General features: G+C 39.3%; 2 protein-coding genes across 2 annotated transcripts in view; one reads left to right on the top strand and one right to left on the bottom strand.

The window, feature by feature from the left end:
• The window catches only part of CA10 (carbonic anhydrase 10), an 843,529-nt gene that overhangs the window by 641,954 nt on the left and 179,412 nt on the right, over positions 1-22,163 (top strand). The gene's annotated exons all lie outside the window — the stretch shown is intronic.
• On the bottom strand, positions 16,660-17,191 carry LOC133231631 (TP53-regulated inhibitor of apoptosis 1-like). The gene has a single exon (XM_061389987.1). The coding sequence runs from the start codon at positions 17,185-17,187 to the stop codon at positions 16,957-16,959; it is 231 nt and encodes a 76-aa protein (XP_061245971.1). The 5' UTR covers positions 17,188-17,191; the 3' UTR covers positions 16,660-16,956.

The raw sequence follows: 22,163 nt of genomic DNA, 5'->3' as shown, positions 1-22,163 counted from the left end.
ATCTGGGCTGTAGGTTTTCCTCTTTCATCACTTTAAGTATGTCCTGCCATTTCCTCCTGGCTTGAAGAGTTTCTATTGAAAGATCAGCTGTTATCCTTATGGGAATCCCCTTGTGTGTTATTTGTTGTTTTTTTCCCTTGCTGCTTTTAATATTTGTTCTTTGTGCTTGATCTTTGTTAATTTGATTAATATGTGCCTTGGGGTGTTTCACCTTGGGTTTATCCTGTTTGGGACTCTGGGTTTCTTGGACTTGGATGACTATTTTCTTCCTCATTTTAGGGATGTTTTCAACTATTATCTCCTCAAGTATTTTCTCATGGCCTTTCTTTTTGTCTTCTTCTTCTGGGACTCCTATGATTTGAATGTTGGGGCGTTTAACATTGTCCCAGAGGTCTCTGAGGTTGTCCTAATTTATTTTCATTCTTTTATTTCTTTTTTCCTCTCTGCTTCATTTATTTCTACCGTTCTACCTTCTACTTCACTTATAGTATCTTCTACCTCCATTATTCTACTGTCGGTTCCCTCCAGAGTGTTTTTATCTCATTTATTGCATCATTCATTATTGATTGACTCTTTTATATTTCTTCTAGGTCCTTGTTAAACATTTCTTGCCTCTTCTCAAACCTTGTCTCCAGGCTATTTATCTGTAACCCCATTTTGTTTTCAAGATTTTTTATCATTGTTTCTATCATTCTGAATTCTTTTTCAGATAGACTACCTATCTCCTCCTCTTTTGTTTGGTTTCGTGGGCATTTATCATGTTCTTTTACCTGATAGGTATTTCTCTGCCTTTTCATCTTGTTTAGATTGCTGTGTTTTTGGTAGCCTTTCTGTATTCTGGCAGTTTGTGGTTCCTCTTTATTGAGGAGGTTCCTTGCAGTGGTTGGGGTTGGACAGGTGGCTTGTCAAAGTTTCTTGGTTAGGGAAGCTTGTGTCAGTGTTTTTGTGGGTAAAGATGGATTTCTTTTCTCTGGAGTGCAATGAAGTGTCCAGTAGTGAGTTTTCAGATGTCTGTAGGTTTGGTATGACTTTGGGCAGCCTGTATATTGAAGCTCAGGGCTATGTTCCTGCATTGCTGGAGAATTTGTGTGGTATGTCTTGGTTGGAACTTGTTGGCTCTTGGGTGGTGCTTGGTTTCAGTGTAGGTATGAAGGCTTTTGGATGAGCTCTTATCAATTAATGTTCCCTGGAATCAGTAATTCTCTGGTGTTCTCAGGTTTTGGACTTAAGCCTCCTGCCTCTGGTTTTCAGTTTTATTCTTATAGTAGCCTCAAGACTTCTCCATCTATCCAGCACCAATGATAAAGCATCTAGTTTAATGATGAAAAGCTTCTCTACAGTGAGCGACACCCAGAGAAGTACACAGAGTTACATGGAGAAGAGAAGAGGGAGTAAGGAGACAGAGGTGTCCAGGAGGAAAAAAGGAGGAATCAAAAGGAGAGAGACAGATCCAGCCAGCGTTCAGTTCCCACTGACCCGTTCTCCACAGCCCAGAACACACAAGAGATTCACAGAGTTGGGTAGAGAAGAGAAGGGGGAGGGAGAAGATAGAGGTGACCTAGTGGAGAAAATAGAAAGTCAAAAGGGGGAGAGAGCAATCAAGCCAGTAATCACATTCCCAAGTAAAAATGGGTACTAAAGATTGGGTTCTTAAAGGTACAAACCTGATAACAAATACTAAAAAGCAAAGATTAAAAATCTAGAGTAGAGGTTAGACTCTCAAAACTACAATATTAAAAAAAAAAAAAACAAAGTCACAAAAATTATAATATATATATATGAAGTTTACTTTTAAAATAGGGTCTTTATTTTGCAAGGTAACAGTAGGTTATAAAACTGAAAATTAAAGGAGTAATAGAGGACTTAAAATTAATATGAATTAATTTGAAAAATGATAATAGTAAAAATAATTTTAAGAATTTCTCTGAAGCTGTAGCAGGCAGTGTCAGTTCAGTTCAGTTTCAGATAGTTCCTTGATCTGGCTTATACTTCTACTACAGGCCCCTTCCAATGTAGTTGGTGCTAACTACAGAGTTTTAATCTGCTGCACCTGTCACTTCCGAAGTGGTTCCCTCTGTTTATTTTAGTTTCTTCTGTTTGCTGGTCTCTTCGTGAGCGACTGATCTGATCTGATCTGATCAGTGTCTAATTTCTGCTCTGGCACAAGGGGGCGTAGGTGGTCACTTATTTAGGCTCACTTGTTCAGTCGTCCTGTGGGGAGGGAGGAACACTGCAAACAAATATCACTGGCAAATGTGGGGAGTGCTCTCAATGTCTCTGCCACACTGGGTTTGCCCCTGCTCACAGCGCGTGTGCTTTCCCAGTCTACACTTCTCAGGCTTTAGGTTGCTCTGCCGGGGAACTGTCCTAGGTGAGCCCTGGGTTATGTACACTTCCCAGCTCTAAATTGCTCAGGTTCAGGTTCAAGTTCTTGGGTACTCCACAAAGGCCCAGGCTCAGTTGGGCCTGCGTTTTGTGCCCTTCTCAGGTCCGAGCAGCTCAGGTGACCAGCTGCTTGGCAAGCACAGTCTCCTCAGGTGGGGAGTGAGTCTTATCACTTCCTCAGTCCCAGTCGCTCAGTTTCCTGGGTGGCCGCAGGTGCGCCCATCTTAGGTGTGCCCTTGTGTCTCTTCTGGGGAGCTGATCTCTGGCTGCAACCCTCCCAGTGAATGTCAACCATCCAGAATCCCAAGAAATTTTGATTAGCAACTGGAAGGCCGTTAGCAGTTTGGTAGGGAATGCCATCTCTGGCGCTGAGCTTGCCCCTTGCCTTCCAGCTCTGACTGTGGCCCGCCTGCCTCCCTGCCTCCGGTGGGGGGTGGGCCAGTCTGCAGCCGGCTAGCTCTCCTCTGGTATCCACTCAGTCCTTTGTTCTGTGAGCAGGCCTGGCAGTGCCCCAGGTTAGGGCTTTTTGTGGGATAGTTCTCTCTCTTTCTTTTTTTTTTCCTCTTTCTGGCTGTCCCACAGTTTGGGTTTCTATCTCACATTAGTTCTCTCAGATTGCCCTCAAGGCATTCAGGCCCAATCCTTACCCTAAGCAATGCAGCCTGCACCTCCCTGTTAACCCTCATTTAATGGTGACGGATGCAAGCATCTGGGCTACTTCTCTGCTGGGAGTTGCCATTAGGCGAATAATCTGTGGGTTTTATTTATTTATTTTTCCTCCTGGTTATGTTGCCCTCTGAGATTCCAAAACTCCCCACAGATCTGCTGATGAGAGTGTTTCCTGGTGTTTGAAAACTATCCTCTATTAAGACTCCCTTCCTGGGATGGATCTCCATCCCTACCTCTTTTGTCTCTCTTTTCATCTTTTATATTTTGTCCTACCTCCTTTCAAATACAGTGGTCTGCCTTTCTGGATGCCTGATGTCCTCTGCCAGCACTCAGAAGTTGTTTTGTGGAATTTGCTCAGCGTTCAAGTGTTTTTTCAATGAATTTGTGGGGGAGAAAGTGGTCTCCCTGTCCTATTCCTCCACCATCTTAGGACCCCCCACCCCATGTTTTGAATTTAACTGAGAAGGTATTTTCGCCTAGAAGATGCTGAGTATCAGGCCTCCTCAACAGAGAGACTTCACTTCTGGGTGGACTTGTCATCTGTAATTAAAACATCCAGGTGCTTGTGTTATGATTGGTAGACCAATATTTTCAAGCAGCTGTTATAATGCTGTTTAGCATATAAACAGAAAATTATTTCCACTCTTGCCATATGTCAAAAGAGTGGTAATTTACAAAGGCCAAGAATGAGTTAGTAATGCATTCTTTGGAACAATCCAAGTGACCGTGGGACAAAAGACTTTTCAAATTAAGTCTTAAGAAATTTAATAAATGTTAACTTTCCCATCTTAAATTGGGTACTGAGGAAAAAAAATATTCAGAAACACAGTCTGGTTGAGGAAAGAGGCTGACTTACAATGAATAATTTGGAACATCAAAAGATAGTGCACAAATAAGTATCCTTCCAGGGCACAATTATATGCTTTGAAATCAGGAAAATCTCACTCAAATCCCAGTCCTCTCACTTGGTAGCTATAAAATTTGGAGAATGTATTCTATGCCCCAGTTTTCTCACCTGCAAAATAGGAGTAATAACAATAGTTACATCACTGTTATATAACCATAATCATTATACAGTATCTACCTCATGTAATAGAAGATACGGAACTGAAGTACAGAAATTGTTGAGGATAATGCCTTGCATACAGTAAGAAGTCAAAATGTTATATACCATTACTGCTATAAGATCAAAAGTCTACATGGCACAGGAATGAAAGTAGGACTTAAAGAGGAGAAAAGAAAGAAGGCACACAGATGGAATGATGGATATTAGGCATCTCTATCAAACACTGAGTTCTATTGGTTGCAAGATGCCATGGATACAAAGATGAATGTTCCACTTTCAAGATGCTCACATCAAGTGGAAGAAATGAATAAAGCAAAGAGAAAATTTGCTGGAAGGATATTAATAGCTTTCCATTGGGCTTAATATAAGGTGTTGTCCAGTCGCTCAGTCATGGTTGACTCTTTGTGACCACAGGCTTCCTTCTCCTTCGTTATCTCATGGAGTTTGCTCAAACTCATGTCCATTGAGTTGGTGATGCCATCCAACCATCTCTTCCTCTGTTACCCCCTTCTCATCCTGCCCTCAATCTTTCCCAGCATCAGGGTCTTTTCCAATGAGTTGTCTCTTCACATCAGGTGGCCAAAGTATTGGAGCTTCATCATCAGTCCTTCCAATGAACATACAGTGTTAATTTCCTATACGATTGACTGGCTTAACCTCCTAGCTGTCCAAGGGACTCTCAAGAGTCTTTATGGTCCAACTTTCACATCAATATATGACTACTGGAAAAAATCATATTTTTGAACTAGACAGACTTTTGTCAGCAAAGTAATGTCTCTGCTTTTTAATACACTGTCTAGGTTTGTCACACCTTTTCTTCCAAGGAGCAAGCTTCTTTTAATTTCAAGCCTTCAGTCATCATCTGCAGTGGTTTTGGAACTCCCAAAAATAAAGTCTGCCACTGTTTCCTCTGTTTCCCCATCTATTTGCCATGAAATGATGTGAACGGATGCCATGATATCAGTTTTCTGAATGTTGAACTTTAAGTCAACTTTTTCACTCTCCTCTTTCACTTTCATTCAGAGGCTCTTTAGTTATTCTTCTCTTTTGGTCATTAGGATGGTGCCATCTGCATATCTGAGGTTACTGATATTTCTCATGGAAGTCTAAGTAAATTCGGATAATAAGAGGCCATTCGACCTTGAGCCTCAATGGAAAAATATTCCATTGAAGAATTCCCCTCTGAACTTATAGCTAAACAGCCTCTCTCCTTATTAACCTGCTATTGAAAACAAGTACTTCGTTTCTTGAGGCAATTCTGAAACCATGGCAAATCAACATTCCTATCTCTAAATATGTCCTATTTGTAGAGCATTAGCAACTATTATTTTATAGCAAAGTGCCAGGAATTGTGCTAGATTTATCTGAGATAATATTCACAGCAGTCTTTCTTAGGGAGTTACTTTAATCGCTATTTCACAGGTGAATACACTAAGACTCAGAGAAGATAAGTGACTCATGCAAGCAAGTCTTTACCATTCAAATCCCTTCTTAACTTGATCCTTACCAAGCTAAGGTCATAGAAAAACCAAGAGAGTTCACTTCTGCTTTATTGACTATGTCAAAGCCTATAACTGTGTGGATTACAGCAAACTGGAAAATAGTTAAAGAGATGGGAATACCAGACTACCATACCTGCCTCCTGAGATATCTGTATACAGGTCAAGAAGCAACAGTTAGAGACAGACATGGAATAACAGCCTGGTTCCAAATTAGGAAAGGAGTATGTCAAGTCTGTATATTGCCCTGTTCATCTAACTTATATGCAGAGTACATCATGCAAAATGCCAGGCTAGATGAAGCACAAGCTGGAATCAAGATTGCCAGGGGAAATATCAATAACCTCAGATATCCAGACACCACCCTTATGACACAAGCTGAAGAGAAGTTAAAGAGACTCTTGATGAAAATGAAAGATGAGAATGAAAAAAGCGGGTTTAAAATTCAATATTCAAAAAACTAAGATCATGGCAGATGGTCCCATCACTCCATGGCAAATAGGTGGGGAGACAGTGGGAACAGTGTCAGACTTTATTTTCTTGGGCTCCAAAATCACTGCAGATATTGAATGCAGCCATGAAATTAAAAGACACTTGCTCCTTGGAAGAAAAGCTATGACCAGCCTAGACAATGTATTAAAAAGCAGAGACTTTACTTTGCCAACAAAGGTCCATCCAGTCAAAGCTATGGCTTTTCCAGTCATCATGTATGGATGTGAGAGTTGGATAATAAAGAAAGCTGAGCACCAAAAAAATGATGCTTTTGAATTGTGGTGCTGGAGAAGACTCTTAAGAATCCCTTGGACTGCCAGGAGACCAAACCAATCAACCCTAAAGGAAATCTGTCCTGAATATTCATTGGAAGGATTGATGCTGAACCTGTAGCCCCAATACATTGGCCACCTGATGTGAAGAACTGACTCATTGGAGAAGACCCTGGTGATGGGTAAGATTGAATGCAGGAGAAGAAGGGAATGATGGAGGATGAGATGGTTGGATGGCATCACCGACTCAATGGGCATGAGTTTGAGCAAGCTCTGGTTGTTGGTGATGGACAGGGAAACCTGGTGTACTGCAGTCCATGGGGTCTCAAAGAGTTGGCTATGACTGAGCAACTGAACCGAACTGAACTGAAGCTAAATGGATTCTTCTTTTGTCATACTATTCATTGTTAACTACTTACATACTTTACAGTGGCATGCAAACTATCCCACTGGCCAAATCTGGCTAACTGCCTAATTTTATGGGCTTCCCTGATGATGCAGCAGGTAAAGAACCCGCCTGTAAAGCAGGAGACACAGGGTATGCAGATTCAACCCATGGGTTGGGAATATCTCTTGGAGGAAGAAATGGCAACCCACTTCAGTATTTTTGTTTTAAATGAGTCACAAAGTGTCAGACAAAACTGAGTAACTAAGCACAGCCTAAAGCATGGATGTGCCCATTTGCTTGCACATTTTCTGTGGCTGAAAGATTAGAGCAGTTGCAGCAGAAAACCTATGACCTATGAAGTCTAAAATTTTTATTTCCTTGCTCTTCACAGAAAATGTTTATGACACCTACTCTAGAGTTTTCTCTCCTCCAGCCTCTTGAACATTTGCTTTCTGCCAGATGTGCTATTTCTTTCATCAGGATGATGAATTTTAACTTCTGACTCAAAGCCCTCTGAGACTTTCTGATTTCTCAAGAAGTTTGTTTTTTCCTCTCTGGAGTTACCACTGTTCTACATACATTTCTGCTTAGCGTCTGTCCCACAATATTTCAGTTATTCATTTACATGCCTTTGTGATCTAAAGGACAGCAGTCTTATTTTATGCATCTGTATATTTGTCATGCCTAGAAAGCACATTAAAAAGAAAATACATCATTTTGATGACAAATTCCCATATAGTCAAATCTATGGTTTTTCCAGTAGTCATATACAGATGTGAGAGTTGAATCATAAAGAAGGCTGAGTGCTGAAGAATTGATGCTTTCAAATTGTGGTGCTGGGGATGACTCTTGAGAGTCCCTTGGACTGTAAGGAGATCAAACCAATCAATTCTGAAGGAAATCAACACTGAATATTCATTGGAAGGACTTCTCTGGTGGCACATCTGGTAAAGAATCTGCCTCCAATGCAGGAGTCCTGGGTTTGATCCCTGGGTTGGGAAGATGCCCTGGAGAAGGAAATGACTACTCACTCCAGTATTCTGGCCTGGTGAGTTTCATGGACTGTATAGTCTATGGGGTCACAAAGAGTCAGACACGACTGGAGACTTGCCCTTTTGCATTCATTGGAAGGACTGATGCTGAAGCTGAAGCTCCCATCCTTTGGCCACCTGATGTGAACAGATGAAGACCCTGATGCTGGGAAAGATTGAAGGCAAAAGTAGAAGGTGGTGGCAGAGAATGAGATGGTTAGATAGCATCACCAACTCAATGGACATGAATTTGAGCAAACTCCAGGAGATTGTGAAGGATGGGGGAGCCTGTTGTGTTGCAATTCATGGGGTCACAAAGATTAGGAGATGACCTACTGACTAAACAACAACAATATACCTATCATGCCACCAAATTCCTGTAATATATTAGGTTCTTATTTAGTATTTATTTAAACAAATTGCAGCTCTTCCTTCCTTCCCTGCTCTCTAGCGTATTGTAGCCATATAATGAGAGTATCTTAGAGGCTATAGTTGTGCCAGAAGGAGACACTGGAAGCCAGAAGCCAAGATTCAGGAAACATGGTGTCACTTCTCCTGTCTTTAGATAGCTCATTTCATCACTTGAGTGATCTTGGGCAGATGCCTCATCTCTCTGAGTCAGCAGACTTTCATCCACACTATGAAGGTATTAGACTCCACTCTCTCCAATGTCTTTTTTTTTTTTTTTTTTTTTGTACTAAAAATTCTATGAGCCAGGAAGACATTTAAGTCACAAACTCTCCCCTTTTCTTGTCAAAGAAGGTTTTATTGGCAAGAATACCAAGACTGTTTCAGAAATCCAGGTTGGATTTCTATGATTATATTCCCAAAGCTATTTGTTTTCTCTTATTTATATAAAAGAGAATTAATTAGCAAGTCATGATGCCTTCTTATTGTTTTCATGTTTAGTGGATTAAACTACTACTCATTCAGAATCCACAGAGAGAGATAGTCTTCTACATTATCTATTGCAAAGAAAAACCAGAAAGGACTAGTAAATGGCATCCTCATGTCCCATCATCATCCATCCCCACAGGATGGCATTTCACAGCCATGATCAGCTCCAGTTTCTACTTGGAGCACATTCCCCAAACTTGTCTTATGACAAGAGTCATATGAGTTACTTTTTAAGCTATAGATTTCTAAGCCCCATATCTGAACTCCTTGAACCTAATCACCAGAAGTGGGGCTGAGAAATCTATAAATTCACAAGCAGTAATTCAACAGGCAAGTCGGAGAATCCTGACTTAAGAGTCTGAGTCCAAGCCTAAAGTTCCACTGGCTTCATCATCAGCTACATTTGTCACCCAAAAAGAAAATGGCAGTACAAGGAAAGCACTTGCTGAAGGGGAGGCATTTTTCAAGCTCTTCTGCAGCACTTTCAGATAGGTCGCATTTGCACACCCGCATATTTTCCTCAGTTTTCCAGTATAACGCTCTGTGAATCCTTGCAGTTTTGCTAATTGAATCTGAGAGCACTGGTTTCTTAATCACTATTAATACAGCTCATGGACACAGAATTTGTAATGAATTATTTATAGAGTAATTTAATTTTTTAAATTATAAAATCATTCAGTGTTCATCTGAAGGCCAGAATCCTGTCTTGGAGGATAGAGGACAGAGGAGGCTGCTAGATAGGCAGGAAACCTGAGATGCCAAACCCTCAGCAGGGCTCTCAATCCAGCCACTACTATTTCCCCCAGTTTTGGAAAATGGAAAGCAAGGTATGTCTCTCCATTTTTAACCCTCCCTGGCTCTGACCACTTAGTGGTTTTCAGTTTCCTTATAACTCCAGATTCAGCACTTCCTGCCACAAACTCTTTATCTATGTTTTTGATTTTGTGAATCAAAAAGTACCCAGTTCAAACAACTGATGTATGACTGCAGCTTGCAGGAGGTGGGAAATGGAGTTCATGACTCCCAGGACCCGCCTCTCCTCAACTCTTTGACCTGACAACATGAGACTTCAGAGCTTCTGTTTCGTCAACAGTCTCATCATAGGTTACTTTCTCCGGAAAACTTCCCCATATTTTCCTCTCTACACAGCTGGAGCTGGAAGCCTCACTTCTGTGATTCCCTCCATCAAACCTTCTAGCACATTCTACCATGATTGTCTGTTTATTGATTCTGCCTCTGGAGCAGAAGCAAAAGCAGCTCAGCCTTGGGCTCCCATTCCTTAGCACAAGGCCTTGGGAAAATGGCAATGCTTCAAAGCTTCAACATGAACAAATGATTAAGCACTGGACTGTTTCCTTTGTATAAAGATGTTAGATGTGATTTTACAGCTATCACGACCATTATGTGGTCAAAGTGTGTTTTCTGCAATATCATCTAAATGATATCATCTAATATCATCTAATGATGGAATAAAACCTTCTAACAAAGTGCGAAATCCTGTAAGACTTCACTGTCTGTGTCATCTTGAATGGTCCTGTTCTAAAATAGATTTGGTCCTGTTACCCAATCAACTGCCAAGCCCACAAGCCAGCCAGCTATGCCTGACTTCCAGAAAACACTGAATCTGAGGACTTGCAGATTGTGCCACTGGTCCTCCTATGATGTCAGTGGAGTCCTGGGAGAGTCGCCTGTGAACCTCACACTGAACTTGACATATATTGACAAGACACATACAATTGATGGGTCCTGGGGAGATTCAAGTAAAACCTTACACTCAATTCAGTTATTGGGAAATTTCTAAGTATGCTTACAATTTAGGAGTATGAATCTACTTTCTCAACTATAACTTTTATGAAATATAAACTCATATCAAATATTTCCAAATATAAGTTGATATTTCAAAATGAGATGTCCTGTAACTATACAGTAAGTACACATGGATTTAAAAACATATGTAAGATATCCAATTAATATTTTCTTTGACTACATGTGAAATCCTTGAGATTTACTTAGGTTAGACAATATGTGTTCTTTTTAAATTAATTTTTTTATTGGAATATAGTTGATTTACAATGTTTTGTCAGTTTCTGCTATACAGCAAAGTGAGTTAGTTATATATACACGTATATCCACTCTTGTTTAGATTATATTCCCATTTAGGTCATTACAAAGTATTGAAAAATTCCCTGTGCTATTAAGTAGGTTCTTATTAGTTATCTATTTTATATATAGTAGTGTGTATATGTCAATGCCAGTCTCCCAAGTTATCCCTCCCCCAGTTGCCCCCTGGTAACCATAAGTTTGTTTTCTAAATTTGGTACTCTATTTCCATTTTGTAAATAAGTTCATTTGTACCTTTAAGATTTCATATATAAGCAATATCATATGACTTTTTTTCTTTCTGTCTGACTTACTTCATTCAATACCACAATCTTCAAGTCCATTCAAGTTGCTGCAAGTGACATTATTTCATTCTTTTTTTATGCTTGAGAAGTGTTGCACTGTATATATGTATTACATCTTCTTCATCTATTCCTCTGTTGATGAACATTTAGGTTGGGTGCATGTATCTTCTCAAATTATGGTTTTCTCTGGATAAATCCCCAGGAATGAGATTGCTAGATCACATGGTAGCTCTATTTTTAGTTTTTTAAACTAATTTATATTGCCACCAACAGTGTAGGAGCTTCCCTTATCTCCACACTGTCTCCAGCATTTATTGTTTGTAGATTTTTTAATGATGGCCATTCTAACCAATGTGAGGTGATAGCTCATTGTCCTTTTGATATGCATTTCTCTAGTAATTAGTGATGTTGAGCACCTTTTTGTGTATTTGTTGGTCATCTGTATGTCTTCTTTGGAGAAATATCTATTTAGGTCACTCACTCATTTTTTATTGGGTTGTTTATTTGATATTGAACTACGTGAGTTTTTTAGTATATTTAATGTTTTGTCAGTTGCTTCATTTTCAAATATTTTCTCCCATTCTGAGGGCTGTTTTTTTTGTTTTGTTTTGTTTTATTTATGGCTTACTTTTCAGTGCAGAAGCTTTTAAATTTAATTAGGACACCTTTGTTTATTTTATCTTTATTTCCATTACTCTAGAAGGCGGAGGGGGGTCAAAGAGGATCTTGCTGTGATTATGTTAAATATTTGTGTGTCAAAGACTGTTCTATGTTTTCCTCTAAGAGTTTCATTCTCTGGCATTATATTTAGGTATTTAATGCATTTTTAGTTCATTTTCCTACTTGCAGTTAAGAAGTGTTTTAATATCATTCTTTTACATGTAGCTGTCCAGTTTTCTGAGCACTATTTATTGAAGAGACTACCTTTTATTCGTTGTACATTTTTGCCTCCTTTGGCAAATATCAGGTGCCCATTAGGTGTGTCAGTTTGTCTCTGGTATTTCTTTCCTGTTTCATTAATCTCTATTTCTGGTATTGTGCCAGTACCATGTCTTAATGACTGTCTTTGTAGTATAATCTTAAGTCAGAGAACCTGAATTCTTCAGCTCTGCTTTTTTTTTTTTTTTAAATTTTTTCTCAAGATAGCTGTGTCTATTGGGAATCTTTAATATTTCCACACAAATTGTAAAAATTTTGTTCTAGTTCTGTGAAAAATGCCTTTGGTTATCTGATACAGATTGCATTAAATCTGCAGATTGCTTTCAGTAATAGTCATTTCACAATATTGATTGTTCCAATCCAAAAGCATAATATATCTCTCCACCTGTGTGTGTCATCCTTGATTTCTTTCTTTAGTGTCTTATAGTTATCAGCATACAGGTCTTTTGTCTCTTTAGGTAAGTTTATTCAAAGGTATTTTATTCTTTTGGTTGCAATGCTATGTAGGATTGTTTACTTAATTTCACTTGATGATTTTTCTTTGTTAGTGTATAGGAATGCAAGAGATTCTTGTTCATTACGCTTGTATCCTGCAACTTTACTAAATTCATTGATTAGCTCTATAAATTTTCTGGTGACACTTCAAGGCTTTTCTAAGTATAGGATCATGACATCTGTAAACTGAGAGTTTTACTTCTTTACAAATTTGGATCCATTTTGTTTCTTTTTCTTCTCTTATTGTCATGGCTAGGACATGCAACACTACATTGAACAATAGTAGCAAGAGTGAACACCCTTGTCTTATTCCTGATCTTAAAGAAAATGCTTTCAGGTTTTCACCACTGAGAATAATGTTGATTGTGAGTTTGTCATTTATGGCATTTATTATGTTGAGGTAGGTTCCCTCGATGTCCACTTCCAGAAAGTTTTTATTATAAATGGGTATGGAATTTTGTCAAAAGCTTTGTCTGCATCTACTGAGATGGTCATATGGATTTTATCCTTCAGTTTGTTAACATGGTATATCACATTGACTGATTTGTGGATTTTGAAGAATACCTGCATCCCTGGGATAAAGACAACTTGATGATCATGCATGATCCTTTTTTTGTGTTTTTGGACTATGCTTGCTACAGTTTTGTTGAGGATTTTTAAATTTATTTTCATCAGTAATATTGTCCTATAATTTTATTTCTTTTTGTGATGTCTTTGTCAGACTTTATTTTTTGGGGGCTCCAAAATCACTACAGATGGTGACTGCAGCCATGAAATTAAAAGATGCTTACTCCTTGGAAGGAAAGTTATGACCAACCTAGATAGCATATTCAAAAGCAGAGACATTACTTTGCCAACAAAGGTTCGTCTAATCAAGGCTATGGTTTTTCCTGTGGTCATGTATGGATGTGAGAGTTGGACTGTGAAGAAGGCTGAGTGCCAAAGAATTGATGCTTTTGAACTGTGGTGTTGGAGAAGACTCTTGAGAGTCCCTTGGACTGCAAGGAGATCCAACCAGTCCATTCTGAAGGATATCAGCCCTGGGATTTCTTTGGAGGGAATGATGCTGAAGCTGAAACTCCAGTACTTTGGCCACCTCATGTGAAGAGTTGACTCATTGGAAAAGACTGATGCTGGAAGGGATTGGGGGCAGGAGGAGAAGGGGACGACAGCGGATGAGATGGCTGGACTGCATCACTGACTCGATGGACGGAAGTTTGAGTGAACTCTGGGAGTTGGTGATGGACAGGCAGGCCTGGCATGCTGCGATTTATGGGGTCACAAAGAGTTGGACACAGCTGAGTGACTGAACTGAACTGTCTCATTTTAATGTCAAGGTGATTGTGGACTTGTAGAATAAGTTTGGGAGTGTTCTGTCTTCTGAAATTTTTTGGTTGAGTTTGAGAACAATAGGTGCTAGTTCTTTTCTATATATTTGATAGAATTTAACTTTGAACCCACATGGCCCTGAACTTTTGCTTGTTGGAAGATCTTTGATCCCCATTTCAATTTTAGTACTTATGATTTATCAATTCATAGGTTCTATTTTCTTCTGGCTCAGTCTTGGAAAGTTATACCTTTCTAAGAATTTGTCCATGTCTTCCAAGTTGTCCATTTTATTGGCATATAGTGGCTTCTAGTAGTCTCTTATGATCCTTTGCATTTCTGTAGTATTAGTTGTAAATTTTCCTTTTTTATTGCTAATTTGATTGATTTGAGTTTTCTCTCTTGTTTTCTTGATGAGCCTGGTAACAATTCATAAATTTTGCTTATCTTCTCAAAGAACCAGCTGTTAGTTTTATTGATCTTCGCTATTGTTTCCTTCATTTCTTTTCATTTATTTCTGATCTGATCTTTAGGATTTTGTTCCTTCTTCTAACTGGGTTTTTGTTTTTCTTTCTCTAATTGCTTTAGCTATAAGGTTAGGTTATTTATTTGAGATTTTTCTTGCCTCTTGAAGTAGGATTGTATTGCTATAAACTTTCCTCTTAGAGCTGCTTTTACTGCATCCCATGCATTTTGGTTCATCATGTTTTCACTGTGATTTGTCTCTAGGGATTTTTTATTTCCTCTTTGATTTCTTCAGTGATCTCTTGGTTATTTGGTAGCACACTGTTTAGCCTCCATGTGTTTGTGTTTATTAAGGTTTATTTTTCCCCCAATAACTGATATCTAACCTCATACCCTTGTGGCCAGAAAAGATCCCTGAGATGATTTCAATTATCTTAAACTTCAAGGATTTTTTTGTGACCCATGATGTAATCTGTCCTGAAGAAAGTTTTACATGCTCTCAAGAAGAAAGTGAGTTTTGCTACTTCTATATGAAATATCCTGTAAATATCAATTAAGTCTACTTAAATATCAATTAAGTCTATACATTAAGTCTAATGTATTATTTGCAATCTGTGTTTCCTTAATAATTTTCTGTCTGGAGGACATTTCCATTGGCCTAAGTTGGTGTTAAACTCATCCACTATTGTGTTGCTGTTGGTTTCCCCTTTTATGGATTTGCTGTATTATTATTACTGTAATTATATACATTATTATTATATACATTTATATATGTATACATTATATACATTATTATTATACATGTTATTATTACATATTAATGTTTGCCTTATGTTTTGAGGTGCTCCTATATAGAATTTTTATATCTTCTTGGATTGATCCCTTGATCATTATGTAGTGTTCTTTCTTTGTCTATTTTTTTTTCTTTTTTCTTTTATTTTATTTTTAAACTTTCCATAATTGTATTAGTTTTGCCAAATATCAAAATGAATCCATCACAGGTATACATGTGCTCCCCATCCTGAACCCTCCTCCCTCCTCCCTCCCCATACCATCCCTCTGGGTCTTCCCAGTGCACTAGCCCCAAGCATCCAGTATCGTGCATTGAACCTGGACTGGCATCTCGTTTCATACATGATATTTTACATGTTTCAATGCCATTCTCCCAAATCTTCCCACCCCCTCCCTCTCCCACAGAGTCCATAAGACTGTTCCATACATCAGCGTCACTTTTGCTGTTTTGTACACAGGGTTATTGTTATCATCTTTCTAAATTCCATATATATGCGTTAGTATACTGTATTGGTGTTTTTCCTTCTGGCTTACTTCACTCTGTATAATAGGCTCCAGTTTCATCCACCTCATTAGAACTGATTCAAATGTATTCTTTTTAATGGCTGAGTAAAACTCCATTGTGTATATGTACCACAGCTTGCTTATCCATTCATCTGCTGATGGACATCTAGGTTGTTTCCATGTCCTGGCTATTGTAAACAGTGCTGCGATGAACATTGGGGTACACACGTGTCTCTTTCCCTTCTGGTTTCCTCAGTGTGTATGCCCAGCAGTGGGATTGCTGGATCATAAGGCAGTTCTATTTCCAGTTTTTTAAAGAATCTCCACACTGTTCTCCATAGTGGCTGTACTAGTTTGCATTCCCACCAACAGTGTAAGAGGGTTCCCTTTCCTCCACACCCTCTCCAACATTTATTATTTGTAGACTTTTGGATCGCAGGCATTCTGACTGGTGTGAAATGGTACCTCATAGTGGTCTTGATTTGCATTTCTCTGATAATGAGTGATGTTGAGCATTTTTTCATTTGTTTGTTAGCCATCTGTATGTCTTCTTTGGAGAAATGTCTATTTAGATTTTTGGCCCATTTTTTGATTGGGTCATTTATTTTTCTGGATTTGAGCTGGAGGAGTTGCTTGTATATTTTTGAGATTAGTTGTTTGTCAGTTGCTTCATTTGCTATTGTTTTCTCCCATTCTGAAGGCTGTCTTTTCACCTTGCTGATAGTTTCCTTTGATGTGCAGAAGCTTTTAAGGTTAATTAGGTCCCATTTGTTTATTTTTGCTTTTATTTCCGATATTCTGGGAGGTGGGTCATAGAGGATCCTGCTGTGATATATGTCAGAGAGTATTTTGCCTATGTTCTCCTCTAGGAGTTTTCTGTTGTGCTGGGAACCCTTTCTAGAGGATTAGCTCCCTGAGAGAAAAGAGATCTTAACCAGTTGCTTCCATGAACAAATAACCCCAGGAGAGTGTACGTAATGTCCTTCAAAGAATGGCTCAAGGTCAGGCAACCTTAGTCATCCTGACAAGCTTACTAGAGTTTTTATACAAGATATATTTAAAACTGATCCCAGACCAAGTACTGCAATGATAATCCCAAATAATCCCATTATTTAGAATATTGAGTTCCTGCTGTGATGCCAAAGCCAGAAATCTCAAAGCAAAGAGTGATGGTTCATCATTTTTTACAAATGAGAGAAAGATATCAAGGAGGAAAGGAAGTTCTTCCCTCCTAAATTCATCAAATCATGCTATCTTCAGTTTTAATTGATATGATCCAGAGTCCTCAATTTCCTGATTTGAGGATTCCACTTTCAAGATGACTGTCAAGGTCAAGAAGAGCTTTCAGGCTTTTCTTTGCCATGGCCCATGAACTCCAGTCCTTCAATAGGAATCTCCTTCTCCTTTATCGCTTTCTGAACATACTGCTGGTAGCGCTTGAAGAGGTCGGTGCATGGGTCCCCGGAGCCGTCCCCCTTGAGGAACTTCTCAGCAAACCAGCGATTGAAGCACTGGTCGTACTCGCGCTTCATGTCGGTGCAAGCCTCCCCTACGCTGTTCATGGCGTCGGCGTCCGTGGCGGTCTCTTTGTCTATTTTAACAGTCTTTATTTTAAAGTCTATTTAATCTGATAAAAGTATTGCTACTCCAGCTTTCTTTTGATTTCCATTTGCATGGAATATCTTTTTCCATCCCCTCATTTTTAATCCGTATGTGTCCCTGGGTCTGAAATGGGTCTCACAGATAGCATATATACAGATCTTATTTTTGTATCCCTTGAGCCATTCTGTGTCTTTTGGTTGGAATATTTCATCCATTTACATCTAAGGTATTATCAATATTTATATTCCTATTACCATTTTAAACTGTTTTTTAAGTCTTTTCCTTCTCTTGTATTTCCTGATGAGAGAAGTTCCTTTAGCATTTGTTGCAAAGCTGGTCTGCTGCTGCTACTGCTGCTGCTAAGTCGCTTCAGTTGTGTCTGACTCTGTGCGACCCCATAGATGGCAGCCCACAAGGCTCCCCCATCCCTGAGATTTTCCAGGCAAGAGTACTGGAGTGGGGTGCGATTGCCTTCTCCGAAAGCTTGTCTGGGGGTACCGAGTTTTCTTGGTTGTAGGTTTTTCTCTTTCATCACTTTAAATATATTCTGCCACTCCACTCTGGCCTACAGAATTTCTGTTGAAAGATCAGATGTTAACCTTATGGGGATTCCCTTGTATGTTATTAGCTGATTTTTCCCTTGCTGCTTTTAATATTTTTTCTTTGTGTTTAATTTTTGTTAGCTTGATTAATATGTGTCTTAACTTGTTTTTGTTTGGGTTTGTTCTGTATGGGACTCTGCACTTCCTGGACTTGACTGATTATTTTCTTTCTCACATTAGGGAAGTTTTTGATTATAACCACTTCAGACCCTTTCTCTTGCTCTGTCCTTCTGGGGCCAATATAATGCAAATATTAATGCATTTGATATTGTCCCAGAAATCTCTGAGTGAACCTGGCCTCATTTCTTTTCATTCTTCTTTTTGTATCCTATTCTGTGGCAGTGATTTCCACTACTCTGTCTCCAGTTCACTTATTCTTTTGTCTCAGTTATTCTGCAATTAACTTCTTCTAGTATGTTTTTCATGTCAGTTATTGTATTGTTTATCTCTGTTGGTTTGTTCTTTAAATTTTCTAACTTCTTGTTAAACTTTTCTTGTATCTTAATTCTCTGGGCTTTCACACTTTTTCTGAGATTTTGGATCATCTTTATTATTATTTCTTTGAATTTGTTTTCAGATACATTGCCTATCTCTGCTTCATTTGGTTATTCTTGCACATATTTACCTTGTTCCTTTGCAGCATATTTCTCTGTTGACTCATTTGTCTGAATTTTGGTGTTTGCGGTCTACTTTCCATGGACTGCAGCATCATAATTCCTCTTGCTTCTGATGTCCTCTTCCTGCTAGGTGAGGTTGATCCAGGGGCTTGTGTAGGCTTCTTGGTTCCTGCCCTTTCATTGGTGAAACTGGATCTTGTCCCTCTGATAGGCAGGGAAGTGTCAAATGGTGTGCTTTGAGGTGGCTGTGAACTCTGTATGACTTTAGACAGCCTGTCTTCTGATGGGTGGGGCTGTGTTCCTGTCTTGGTGGTTTTTTGGTCTGAGGCTTTCTAGCTCTTTAGCCTGCAGGTTTAGGGGTGGCTTGGTTTTGATATTGAAATGTGGACCTCTAGGAGATCTCACTCTGATCAATATTCTCTGGAGCTTCTGCTACCAGTGTCCTTGTCCTCACAGTAAGTGATAGTTGCCTTTCACCTCACCAGGAGAACCCCTAAGACCCTTAGCCCAGGTTCCTATGCAGATACTGCTTTGTGCTGGGTTCCAGTGTACATGAGAACTTGTGTGCATCCTCCAAGAGTGGAGTTTCTTTTTCACCCAGACCTGTGGAGTTCGTGCACTCAAGATCTGTAAGTCTTCAACGTTAAATGCTCTGGGGTTGTCCTGCCTGATATCAGATCTTCAGACTGCCTTGGAAGACTATTTTATGTGGGAACATATCTGTGTAGCCTACACAGGTTTAATATTTTTTGGTGCGAGGTTTTTTTATGATATTGATGTCTGCCACCTCTTTACTCAGTCTATGCTGGCCATTATCTCCTTTGTAGATGGTGTGACATATTGTGCTGACCCAAGCCTGCTCTGGGTATTGAGCAGGGCCTCTTCTTTCACTATGTGGTTGTCACTTCCCTGTCAGAGGTGGGTTCTGCTCCCTAGTTGTTGGAGTATAAGCCTTCATAACAGTTTCTTTGTGTTTCTGATCTGCAGTGGTAGGTAGGTGAAACCGGGGCTCCAGCTGGGAGGGAAGGTGCTGAGTATTCCTTCTGTGGAGCTGCTCAACTGTGGGTATATTCTGTTGTCACCTTTCACTTGTTGTGTGAGCTCTCAGATTATACTATTGTTGGGACTTCTCTCAGTCCCACCTTAACTATGGTTTACCAGCAATTGACTGTAGGTGTTATTTTCACCAGGCCACCAGCATAGATTCCATTGAAGTCAAGTCTCAGGATTGCAACAATCATGGATCTGGACCTGCTGTTGGTGTTATGGGGGCAACTCTGACTCTGTCCTGGCCCAACCCCCATGTGTATGTGCCCACACAGTCCACAAATGCTAAAGCTTAAAGCTATTTGCATCTTGGTTGCAAGAGCATTCATTGTCCATTCAGATCTTCTGTAGGCAATGAGTTTACAAGCCAGTCACAGGGGTGTCAGTTCATTACTTGGACAACTGTGAGAAGTGATTTCAGCTTTTGTTCCTTAGCTGCATGCCCCCTGGAGTACAGCTGTGGTTTCAACCCCACACCTATGTGTGGGCCACCCACAGGAGTTTGCTCTTGAGGTTGCCCTGAAGCACATCAGTCCACCCCAGTGAAGAAAGAGCATGGAGACAGCATAGTATGTTGGATGAAGGACACCATTTGGCTAACGGTGGCAAAGCTCCCCTTTTAGTGCTCCCATCCCTCTAGCATCCCATGGATCCTGGGGTAGTATTCCAAAGAAAGCCATTCACCCTTTTAAAATATTATGAACAAGCTAAATATTAATACTAGTCAGTTGAGCTATTTCAAATCCTAAAAGATGATGCTGTGGCCAAAGGACTGGAAAAGGTCAGTTTTCATTCCAATACCAAATAAAGCAATGCCAAAGAATGTTCAAACTACTGCACAATTGCACTCATTTCACATGCTACCAAGGTAATGCTCAAAATACTTCAAACTAGGCTTCAACAGTATGTGAAACAAAACTTCCAGATGTACAGCTGGACTTAGAAAAGGCAGAGGAACCAGAGATCAAATTGGCAACATCTATTGGATCATAGAAAAAGCAAAGGAATTTCAGAAAAACATTGACTTCTGTTTCATTGACTACATAAAGCCTTTGACTATGTGCATCACAAAAAAAAAAACTGTGGAAAATTCTGAAATAGATTGGAATACCAGACCACCGTACCTGCCTCCTGAGAAACCTGTATGCGGGCCAAGAAGCAACAGTTAGAACAGAACATGGAACAATGGATTGGTTCAAAATTAGGAAATGAATATATTAAAGCTGTATATTGTCACTCTGCTTACTTAACTTATATGCAGAGTACATCATGCAAAATGCTGGACTAGATGAAGCACAAGCTAGAATCAAGACTACTGGGAGAAATATCAATAACCTCAGATATGCAGATGATATCACTCTAAAAAAGTGATATCACTTTCTGAAGAAAAACTAAAGGGCCTCTTGATGAAAGTGAAAGAGGAGAGTGAAAAATCTGGCTTAAACTTCAACAGACAAAAATGAAGATCATGATATTTGGTCCCATAACTTCAGGGCAAATAGATGGGGAAAAATGGAAACAGTGACAGACTTTATCTTCTTAGACTCCAAAATCACTGTGGACAGTGACTGCAGCCATGAAATTAAAAAACAAATCAAATCAAAACAAACAAACAAAAACACTTGTTCCTTGGAAGAAAAGCTGTGACAAAACTAGAAAACATATTAAAAGCATAGACATCACTTTGCTGACAAGGTCCATAAAGTCAAAGCTATGGCTTTTCCAGCAGTCATGTACAGATGTGAGATTTGGGCCATAAAGAAGGCTGAGCACTGAAGAATTGATGTTTTCTTACTGTGGTATTGGAGAAGACTCTTGAGAATCTCTTGGACAGCTAGGAGATCAAACCAGTCAATCCTAAAGGAAATCAACTCTGAATATTCATTGGTAGACGGATGCTGAAGCTGAAGCTCCTATACTTTGGCCACCCAATGCAAAGAGCCAGCTCACTGGAAAAGAACTTGATGCAGGGAAAGATTGAGGGCAGGAGGAGAAGAGGGCAACAGAGGATGATATGTTGGATGGGATCATTGACTCAACAGACCTGAGTTTGAGCAAACTCCGAGAAATAGTGAAGGACAGGGATGGAAGCCTGGTGTGCTACAGTCCATCAGGTCACAAAGAGTTGGATATGACTAAGTGACTGAACAACAACAACAATAAAATAATGTTTTCTCATTGAGTTGCTCTAAAAAATGGCAAGAACAGATGAAATGCATTATAAAGATATGAAAATGTTATTTGCCTTTAAAAAATTTTTAAAAGAACCTGCACATAACTGCAGACTATTTTAAGAGCAGCCCTGGGAAAGTTGGTGTTCAGTCTGGTCCTGTCATCAGTTTTCTTCAATAACCTTTTTGTAAATTCAATTATCTCTCAAAATTGAGTTCTGAGACAGGTTTGACTTTCTTTTGTTCTAAGACAAAAGGAAACACAAATTGCATACCCACTATGTACTATGTACTAGCCACACTGTAGATTCACAGGGCTCATCTCTACATTATTTTGAAAACATTAAAGAAATTTGACTACAAAGTTAATGTGGCAACAATGAGGAAAAGGTCCCTATGATCAGTTTGGATTTGATGTAGTTCCAGGCTCTGAATTTAGAGTTAGGGACCTGACATCATAAATGTCTCTATCTGTGTAAGTACACAAAAGAAAAGTCCC

This window comes from Bos javanicus, chromosome 19 (assembly GCF_032452875.1).
Source record: "Bos javanicus breed banteng chromosome 19, ARS-OSU_banteng_1.0, whole genome shotgun sequence".
In the NCBI taxonomy this organism is placed as follows: domain Eukaryota; kingdom Metazoa; phylum Chordata; class Mammalia; order Artiodactyla; family Bovidae; genus Bos; species Bos javanicus.
This window is presented reverse-complemented; position numbering and strand designations above follow the sequence as displayed.

What these genes read in the sequence shown, in the direction of transcription:
- LOC133231631 (XM_061389987.1), bottom strand. Translation starts at nt 17,187, where the DNA reads ATGAACAGCGTAGGGGAGGCTTGCACCGACATGAAGCGCGAGTACGAC.